The following is a 10867-nucleotide window of genomic DNA, read 5'->3' on the forward strand; positions in this document are numbered from 1 at the left end:
GGTGGGATCTTGTTGTGAGAAACAAATGCAAAAGATTGTATCAAGCAACTTTATCAGATTTGCGTCCGTGTTTGAAGTGTGTGTGTTTGGGGGGGGGGGTGGTATTAAAGACTGATTTCGTAATGGTGCTTGAAAAGCACTTCTCTGCTGTTTCAGCAGGTAATTAAGAATGTACAGTACATGCCGCATGAGAAGCATCCATTGACCTTACTCTGACTGAAAGGACAAAATGTGTGTGTGTGTGTGTGTGTGTGTGTGTGTGGTTTAATTTATGACATCAGAAATAACACAGAAGTCTAGCAGTGAAGAAAGAGATGGAAAGATCAGGGACGTCCACTGTTGCTCTTTAAAGATGAGCCACTAATGACCATTCTCTCAGAAAACAAGCGAGGAACAGAGATACTGGCAGAGCTAAAAAGAGAGGAAAGGAGCGAGAGAGCGAGTCCAAATGCTGGCCAACAGGCACAATAATTGTATTTTAAGGGAGAATTAGAATGCGAGAGAACTGGGTTTGAAAGAGAGAGAGGGTGAAATGGAGAGAGAGAGAGAGAGCCGAGGAGGGAGGGAGGGAGGGAGCCGCCTGGCTGCTGTGTTGCGTGGATTATGATGAATTCAGCTCTCGGATGGAGAAGGAAATCAGCCTCTCACCACTACACCACTCTCAGATTCCCCAGAGTGTTGGGACACTCGCCCTCCTTAATTTACACTCGCTTGTGATTTTTGGATTCTATCAGGGAAATCCCTCAACACTTCATGCTCAACCTGTGGTTTTTTTATCAAGGGGAATTTATGACCAAACAGACCCTTGTGTGGTGACCTAATGCTGCCCACTTTCCGTTTGAGAAGCTCAGTTTCCGACGCTTTTCAACTACTGCTGGCTGGAAAAGTCGGCGGCTGGCGCTGGAGCGAAGAGCTGCTGCCGTAGTAAACCTGAACGCAAGGTCGTCCGAATCAGCCAGGATCAGACAGCATCACTTCATGCCAGGTGAGTGGGCTGGAAAGATGGAAAAGGGAAATACCTCAAACGTGATACGCTTCCACTGTCAAAATCATTCGGATGTATTTTCCTACACATTAAATAATCTATGTGGAAATAACTGAAAAAGTCAAATTTGAGCTTTCTTCTGTAGTGAGCAATACATTTGGACAAAATATTGGGCAGTGGAAGCGAGTTCGAATTCCGAACAGCCAAGGAGCCACTTAAAGTTAAAGTGAAGTGATTGTCACATGTGATACACAGCAGCACAGCACATGGTGCACACAGTGAAATTTGTCCTCTGCATTCAACCCATCACCCTGGGTGAGCAGTGGGCGGCCATGACAGGCGCCCGGGGAGCAGTGTGTGGGGACGGGGCTTTGCTCAGTGGCACCTCAGTGGCACCTTGGCGGATCGGGATTCGAACCAGCAACCTTCTGATTACGGGGGGCGCTTCCTACACAGCAGGGGCAGCATGGGACCACTGAGGTCCCATTGATCCCAATGCCTCCCCTGGGCGCCTTTCGCGGCTGCCCACTGCTCACTAAGGGTGATGCAGGGTTAAATGCACAGGACACATTTTGTTGTGTCACCGTGTGCTGTGCCGCAGTGGATCGCTTTCATAATAGAGTTATTTTTAACCCTGACTCACAAATCGCACAAACTGTTGGTTCATAATTCATTGTACACAGCGTGCATCTTTTATGACCAAAACGAGCTGTTCTGCTCCCGGTTAATTTGTTACTGGGGCGCACTGTCTCAGCAGACATGCATGTGCATGTCGCACACACTCGCACACACTCGCACACACATGCATTATGCACAATGTCAGTTTCCTTACACAGATGGAGGAGAAGCCAGCGGTGCACAGACATGAATGACACGTCCTCAGCCTCCAAGGTCCTCGTGCTTCACCAACTGACCGGACTCAGCCCGAACGGCAGCAAGGGCGCCGACGAGGAGTCCTGGCAGCTTCCCACCTTCACCACCGCAGCCAAAGTGCGGGTGATCATGACCTTCACCCTGTGCGCGGTCTCCGCTCTGTGCAACCTCGCCGTGCTGTGGGCTGCCAGCACCAACCACAAGCGCAAGTCCCACGTCAGGATCCTGATAATGAACCTGACTGTGGCAGACCTGCTGGTGACTTTCATCGTGATGCCCGTGGACGCCGCCTGGAATATCACCGTGCAGTGGCTGGCAGGGGACGCGGCCTGCAGGTTCCTCATGTTCATGAAGCTGGTGGCGATGTACTCCTGCGCCTTTGTGACAGTTGTCATCAGTCTGGACCGCCAGTCGGCCATCCTGAATCCGCTGGCCATAAACGAAGCCAAGAAGAAAAATAAGATCATGCTGAGCGTCGCGTGGGTTACGAGCGTGATGCTGTCTGTCCCCCAGGTAAGGTCTAGCTTCAGCGGGGTCTCTTACTTTTCTGTCACCGCCCCGTCAGTAAAGGACACATGTGGCACGCTGTCAGGAAGAACAGTAATTAGTGCTGCATTGAACTGTCAAGTACGAATAACACAGACTCAGACTCTCTGCTGTAATAACTTTATTTCCGTCTGGCTTAAGTAGACTGTGAGAATGAGCGATCAGACACTTTATTTTATTCGGACCTTGGTCGAATTAAATAGCGTGAAAATGCACATATAGCATAATGTAATCATAATGTACTCAGGGCTATTTCTGTCTTTATTCTGGCAATTTACAATCAAAGGGATCTCAGTGTCTTATATACCTTGCAAACAGACTATTCAGCTGCATTCTCTCTATTTCATGCATTCTCTCGGTGGTCCAGGATATTGCCCGGCTTGGAATGTTGCAATATTGGCATTGCATGAGTATTAGCAAATGATAATGATCAGAAGAATAATTAGGAATTTCAGAGGGCGTCAAAAAAACGTATCTGAAGTCATTAAAAATTCCGGGTGCGGTCAGAATTCTAATTAAACGTCTCAGAAGACTGGGATTTCAAGAAAAGCAAACGGCGTCTGAATATTTGAAATAAGGGTATTAGAATTAAGCCACAGTGTCCATGTCTGATCCGTTTAGTGTTACGTCCAGATGGTCTTAAACTCTCTGGATGGTGCAGATGTCTCTTATCCATTTTCTGGATACAATTTTTTTTTTTTCGGGTTGCAGTCCTGCCTTCAATGCAGTTTAAGGAAATAAAACCACGTTGCATTCCCTACTGTGGAGGAACAACTGCTGATAATTGTTAGGGACAATGTGACATGGAGACAATTGTAGTTGAGGAGACAAAAGTCCTCCTCAACTACTCTCTCTTGTCAGATTCACTGCCAGTCTTCTTAATCTTGTTTTGGAGACGATGTCTTCCCTTGCTGAGATGGACATTTTGCGTCTCGTCCTGTTGACATTGCTGACTTGATCGCTCTGCTCCAGGGGGCTATACTTGCAGCAACGTGCCTCTCTTCCAACAGTTGTTCATCTTTCACAACGTGAGCATCACCACCCCGGCAAACTTCACGCAGTGCACAACGCGCGGGAGCTTCACCAAGCACTGGCAGGAGACCCTCTACAACATGTTCACGTTTGTGTGCCTCTTCCTGCTGCCTTTGTCCATCATGATCTGCTGCTACACTCGGATCCTGGTGGAGATATCCCGCCGAATGACCAAAGGAAACAGTGAGTCTTAATTATGTGGAATTTTACATGACCTTGGAAAACTGCTACAGTGTTAATCTACAGCGAATGAGGGTCTAACAGAGATTAAATAATAGTGTTGCGTCTGACCCTGTATTTGAAAACTATTTATGGAAACAGCTTTAAAACCAATAGTGATATAATAATAATAATTCATATAAAGTTTGTCTTATAATGTGAGATTCTATGTTACTTCCAATGATGAAAGTTGCTGAAAATAAGGCGAAAAAAAGGAAAGTTTGATCCTTGTCTTGCAGTAACTTCAAAGGACGTGGACCTCCGCCGCTCTAACAGCAACATCCCGAAAGCTCGCATGAGGACATTAAAAATGAGCATTGTTATTGTGACGTCGTTCATCGTCTGCTGGACCCCATACTACCTCCTGGGCCTGTGGTACTGGTTTCTTCCTGATGACCTGGAGGAAACGGTGTCCCATTCGCTGACTCACATCCTCTTTATTTTTGGACTCTTTAACGCCTGCCTGGACCCCATCACTTACGGCCTGTTCACCATCCACTTCCGCAAGGGGCTGAAGCGTTACTGTCGCAGTGCAGTAATGCTGACCGAGTCAGACAACACCACCATGATGACAGGCTCGTTCAAATACTCTCCATCGCCCATGCGCATGAAAAGGCTGACCCAGCAGGGTCAGGTCGCCAGCCATGAGCAGAAGGTCGAAGCCCAGAGCGTGAAGACAGAATTTTATCAGAACTACCTCACCGTTTACGGCAGGGACCGGTGTGATGCTCACCGATCAGGGTCTCACCGGGATGGTGGGATTTCATGAAGAATATTTATACTAATCCCCAAAAAATGTGCTGAGATTACCCCTAATTACACTGTTAGTTATTCCTTCTAGAAAAGAAACAGGTCAAGAGATATCATTATTAATATTTATCTCACCAGAGAACAGAAATGTTCATTTAAAGAAGCTAATTCTTTTTGATTGACTTAATAGTTCAGTATGAATATTTTCTGTGACTGTATGTGTGAAACTGAACATGTGTATTCTGGGTTTTAGAACCAAAATTTGGAGAAATCCTTTGACATTTGACATGAGAAATTGTCCCTATTGTCCCTAAATACAATTTATGCAATAATTGTTGCAAGGACTGTAATTTTACATTCATGTACCACAACTACAATTTGTAATTTATTGCTAATCGTGAATCCAAACCCTGTACAGTGTTAGTGGCACCTGATGGACACTGCAGGCTCTACTTTACGCCTGGAAATGAGAGAGTGAGTGAGGGCCACTGGTTTGGCTGTATTCTGCAGGATGTTACATACTGCAATTTAAAATCTAAATGATGCTGGCATTAGTAGTGCCTGAGTAGTTTTTATTAGGAGGGATATCCAGCTACATGCTGTAATCTCCTATTGGCATATTAGCATATGTGAGCACATTCGAAGAATGTTCCACCTAAATTTCCTGGTGCAGTGGGAGGTGCCTGTAAATAATCTTACACAGAAGGGATGGACACTTAAATTAAGTTTCATCTTAATTGTAATTTTCATTCCATTATAGATTATAGGTCACCTTGTCATGTCATGTTCATTTGCAGTTTGCACATTATGACTGTTGGTAGAGTGAATAAATACTGAAAGTGAACGTAAACATGAATGAGATTTCAAATATATTTTTTTATTTTCACTCATCATTTAAAAAAAAGATATTTGATGACATGTTCATCTGTTTTGGCTATTAATAAATGATCAGAATGATATCCCAGGCAATATATTCTGTTCCAGGGCTGAGCAGCCCATCAAAAAGAGGATATTAAAAGCGATATACATACTGGCAAGAGTGTTTTGCTATTAAATATTATCTTATTTCAGCTTTAAGAAAGAGTGCAATACTTCATATTCCATTTAATGCATTGTAACATGTGCCCCATTTCAGGAGGTTTTCATTAGTTCATTCAGTGTTTTTCTCACATGGCTCAATACGCCTAGAAGTATAAACCTTGTCATATGGGAGAAAAACTACAGGTCACTCGTGAAACACATACAGAAAACCTCTACATTCTAATAAAATGTTATATGTTACCACAAGATGTAACTTTAGATGAATCACAAATGCAAATGAATGGAAATAAATTCCATCAATAGATTTTTATGGAATATTTCATCTTAATAGAAATTAATCACAATAGAAATTGCATGACACCTGAAATGTATTCAAAGACGATAGCAAATCATCTGCAGGTTGACTCTTTTTGACAATTGCTATGGCAACACAAGGTTTCATTCTGTCATTTCACACCTGGACAAACAATGACATGGGTTTATGGGGTAGCTGAATTATATTATGTTTATAATATTATCATGTGTATTGGGCATGGTGGTATTATGTCTTTGACATTTTTTTCCTGCATCTCAGGGAAAGTGCTGCACATTTTACACAACAAATGTAACTGGAGGCTGCAAAACTGTAAAACCTGTCAAACTGTATATTTAAAACATTCATTTGTGATATAATGTGGACGTACCTCTGTTAAATGTTTAAAAAGTGTTTCTTTGAGTATTTATATATTGGTGTTTGTAGTGAAAGTATATTGAAAAATTGAAGTGATTGTCATCGTGATACACTGTAGCACAGCACACAGTGCATACAATGAAATGTGTCTAGTACATTTAACCATCACTCTTAGTGAGCAGTGGGCAGCCATGACAGGCGCCCGGGGAGAAGTGTGTGGGGACGGTGCTTTGCTCAGTGGCACCTTGGGAGTTTGGAATTTGAACTGGCAACCTTCTGATTATGGGCCTGCTTCCTTACTTGCTGGACCACCACTGCCCCAGTAGTGTAGTTGTAAGGAGTGAAGCAGCAGAATGGACAGGTACTGTACTTACTGAGGGTGTAACACAGTATCTCACTATGGTCAGTTTTTTCCACCTGTGACATGAGAATCTGTGCAACATTTACTGTAATTTTTGATAGTTTTAACTGATGAAGTATTAGTGATGAAGTATTTAGCTAACTGTATATATGACAGTGTGTGTGTGTCTGTGAAAGAGATAACTGGTTCCTTTGGAATGTGACCTGCAAATCTGCATGATAAATACATGTATTTGATAATTATGAAGTCATGATTGTATTTAGTATTTTTACTAATGTACATAAAGGAACATAAATTCCCATCACAAAAGATATGCATTTGCTATTAAATGTACTTTGCTTACAATATTAACATGTTTTTGCTTTTCCTATTTGTACACATGCTGTCCTGTAGCTTATACACTGATCAGCCACAATATTAACCTCACCTGCCAAAAATTGTGCAGATCCCACCTATCCCCATTTTGAAGTTGGGGCAGGTGACACTGTCTGGCAGAAAGAGGCGCAAACAAGTGTACAGGGTCTACATCAATGTTCTGTCACCTCTCATCTCACAAATGTGAAACGGAGGAGAATGGTTATAAACTCTCTCTCTACACACAAAAGCACTGTATTCAAACCACTTGAACTTGATGTTACCTGGCAGAAAGAGGCATGGCACAGCAGAGGTTAAAAGGATGAACAGTTTCTAATTTATTAACACCAGTAGATTATTATTGCAGTTACATGTAAATATTGTATGTAAAAAGGTACCAATGTTACAGAGAAAACCAAAATGAGAGACAGGAAGAAAAGATAGAAAAAAGACAGAAAAGCCTGAACCAAGCTTCAGAGACATCACCTGATCCAGGAGAAAAATGGGTAGAGAGAAGACTCAGGAGCTGGAATGCCCAGTTCCGATGGAAAAGACCCCCAGCTACCACATGTGAACATCCTTTATACATTTGACCCACAGGACGTTGTCACAGACCAATCAGAATTTGTTGTTTCAGTCTCCCGTCTGGGGCAGACAAAGAGAGCAGGTGATCTCAAAAAACATGGCTGGCGCTTCACACCTATTATTTACCAAATGGTCGCAAGAACAAAGAACAGGAGACCGACCCCCACGGACCATCACCACCAAATGGTCACGAGAACAAAGAGGTGTTTGCCTCTCCACAAGGCAAAGTTGCAGAAGTGCCGTGGTCCTGCAGAATGCCCAATCTTACACAAATTATGGAGACAAGTCTACTGCCATTATGGTCATCAGAGCTGTGTTTCATCAGTCCTCGAGGTACAAGATAACAAAACACAATATTTAGTTGTGAATGAGCACTTCACACACTATTTTCATCCTTCTTCATAGCAGATTCTAGTCATTATATAATTACCACTCACAAGCAGCATTACACAGGGGACAGTCCCTGATACTCACCTGTCCCTGTTACAGTGTCTAATGCCTGCAGAATTATATATAATAGACATAGTTTATTCAATTATCTAAATTGAATTGAGTTTCTGCTATGATCGATGCTGTCTGAAAACAGACCAAGATATACAGTTCTGTGAAATATCTTATATATAATTTACTTAAAGGCAAACTGTAAATTTTTACAAGCCTGTTGTAGATTTCTGTCCATCTTTTTCATCTGTACAGCATATACAAAAGCATTTAGCATAAATGACAAGGGCAGGAATCTTGTAGAAGTCCCATGGTGTAAGATTTGTTGTTTTTTTGTTCCCTGCCTTTCAACTCAAAATCCAAAGCATATATCAGTCTTTCCAGACAAAGTGTCTATTCGATACAGCTCACTCAGGTGATAAGAGGGAGCCGCGCAGGAAGCAATTTCTCCTCTGTCTGACATTTCAGAAAGTCTGAAAGGGTTTTCGAAATGTACACCATTGCTATAAGGCAGCCATGGTAAAAAAAAATAAAATAAAAAAATATATATACATACATACATACACACACACACACACACACACACATATATATATTTTGGAGGGACATATTCTAGCAGAATTGCTCAGAATTGAATTATGCAATTATGATGTGTCTATTCCCGAGTTTAGTTAATTGAAATCAAATATGAGTAAACGTTGTTTAAGCTTCCCTCCCATCTCTGGAGCCTAAATGTGTATTGTTCAGTGACAGAGGGCTCAGCAGAATGGCAACATCAAGCCCCCAATGCACCGCACACAAGTAATGACAACGAAAAGACTGTCTTGGCATCACTGAACTTTTGACAAATGTCATTATACAACATCCGCCCACATCTTAGTCTGGATGACATCAGTGTGATTCATTCTTCTCTCCACCTTCCCCGAGGTCCTTGTTTGCAGCAATTTGGTGTTTAATTATGCATTTATTTATTGTCCAGACCGATGAACTGCAGAGGAAAATCAGTTTTGTCTTTTTTACAGTGATGAATAAATAACATGGGTTAGAAAATTACTTTTCAATCAGAACCTTAAAGATTTAAATACAAAATAATTTGGTGTCATTCAACATAGTGTTTGGCCCTGAAGTTAAAGGACTGCAAAATCATATTCTTTAATGATTCCCTTTCCCCCCTTTTGTTGTTTTTGACCTGGTGATCTTGACCCTTGAGGAAGTCTGATTTCATGTTTCAGTATTTCCTGGTAACCTAGTGTTAGCTGGAGAATCATTTAATCCTGCTTTGTGGAATAATCCATCCAAATGTGTATGTTGTATGTGATTATAGGGAAGAGTGTAACAATGTCAATATGTCTAATACTTTGGTGGTTAGACTGTGACTGGGGCTAATGAAATTCATGACAGAACACCAACTGTTGCCATAGCTACAGATCTCTTCTTTGACCAGGAACTGGAACCTGGCTATGATGATATTTCGTGCATGTCGTCATTCCCCTTTCTTGGGCATAAACAAAGGAAATAAAAATCTATCAATAAAACATATACTAATATTTTTCAGTTTGGTTGGCTTTAAGTATTTCATTACTAACTTAAAGCCAACCAAAGCACATCAGTGAATATGTTTAATGGTGTTTATGCTTATATGGCTTTCTTTTTCCTTTTTTTATAATTTAATTATTACTTTCACAAATATGATAATGACACATCCACTAAGGAATATGTGACTCACAGCAAGAGACAACGGAAGTGCCATGAGGTAAATATGATTCACTGTATACATGATGGGGTCACACTGCTGACACACTCTTTTTTAACACTTAACCATCATGCAATGTTGTAGAGCAATCCAGATGTCTGGACAATGGACATGAGAGAAGTGTGTAGAGGGATATCATCCTTGAATGATCACACATTCACATTCATGTTATGTATGGATTTATAAGGTAGCAGTTGTGTTCGTATAAAATAGGCACAAAAGTTATCAAATTCCCAGCTCACATGAATTGTTTTTATTTAATATTTTTTAACAAATTCAGACTCTGAGGCTCCATGTATTGAAAGCAATGTGACTTTTATTCCCTTGAACCTGGTTTCTGTGCTCTCTGCAGCCTACAGGGTAAATTTCGAGTTGTCACTAGCCTTTCTAGAATCATCTTTTTAAATTGGGCATGCTGGAAAATAATCGCTTTAAGTGGCAGGGAAGTACGTCTATCCCAACTGAAGACGTGCACGCACATAACCTCTTCATCAGTGCAATTTGCCCATTTTTGTCAATTACTGTCATGAATTAAAAAATGGGAGTCAGTTCTAAAAGACCAAAAATAAATTAGACAGACTTATCAATTAGGTTATTGGTGCTGACCATGATTGAATAATAATTTGAACCAGTGAAGGACTTTCAAGAAAACATAACAATGTTTCATTTTACAAAGCCTGCTATACATGGCATGGTGCTGGTCCCAGTCCTTTGTCCACGATGTCCAAAGTGCCCTTATGAAAAGCCATGTATTTTTTTAATGAATAAAATGACCTGGCAGTCAGTTTACCTGGGGCAGTGGTGGCCTTGCGAGTAAGGTTCGAATCCCGAGTCGCCAAGGTGCCACTGAGCAAAGCACCCACTGCTCACCAAGGGTGATGATTAAAAGCTGAGGACACATATTCTTGTGTCACCATGCTGTGCTGCAGTGTATCACAACGACAATCACGTCACTTTCAGTTCACCTCACAAGTTGAGGTAATGTTATCTGTGATGTGTCTTGGATAATGTACAATATATAAACAAGATAATTTTTTTAGATGTCAGTAAGTTTGAAGTGATATTATGTGGATTTTTACATGATGACGTGTTTATTTCACAATACAAGCAGCTATTAACTTCGAGCTCACAATAGCTCTGGCTGGGTTTTTCACATGTGCCTGGATTATGTGTGTCATATTCAGATTCATCATCGGATAAATTTATGAAGTTTACTCAGACAGTGAGCAAAAAGTGGTGGGCAGTGGTGACCTAGCT

At 41.4% G+C, this 10867-nt stretch overlaps 1 protein-coding gene across 2 annotated transcripts; it reads left to right on the plus strand.

Annotated features, from left to right (window-relative positions):
• Window positions 1–635: 635 nt before the first annotated feature.
• gnrhr4 (gonadotropin releasing hormone receptor 4) lies at window positions 636–4499 on the plus strand. Of its 2 annotated transcripts, none has more exons than XM_028957942.1 (4): window positions 636–985; window positions 1809–2371; window positions 3415–3619; window positions 3895–4499. In XM_028957942.1, exons 1-4 carry the CDS (start codon window positions 979–981, stop codon window positions 4422–4424), a joined length of 1305 nt encoding a protein of 434 aa, XP_028813775.1. In that variant the 5' UTR covers window positions 636–978; the 3' UTR covers window positions 4425–4499. The 2 variants fall into 2 exon arrangements, with proteins under 2 accessions (XP_028813775.1, XP_028813776.1); XM_028957943.1 differs by having other exon boundaries at window positions 1822–2371.
• The last annotated feature ends 6368 nt before the right edge of the window (window positions 4500–10867 follow it).

The sequence above is a fragment of the Denticeps clupeoides genome, chromosome 17 (genome assembly GCF_900700375.1).
Source record: "Denticeps clupeoides chromosome 17, fDenClu1.1, whole genome shotgun sequence".
NCBI lineage: Eukaryota > Metazoa > Chordata > Actinopteri > Clupeiformes > Denticipitidae > Denticeps > Denticeps clupeoides.

Excerpts from the sequence above, each read along its gene's own strand:
- gnrhr4 (XM_028957942.1), top strand. Across the intron at positions 2,372-3,414 it reads TGATGCTGTCTGTCCCCCAG|TTGTTCATCTTTCACAACGT; the intron begins GTAAGGTCTAGC and ends CTCTTCCAACAG. Across the intron at positions 3,620-3,894 it reads CCGAATGACCAAAGGAAACA|TAACTTCAAAGGACGTGGAC; the intron begins GTGAGTCTTAAT and ends CTTGTCTTGCAG.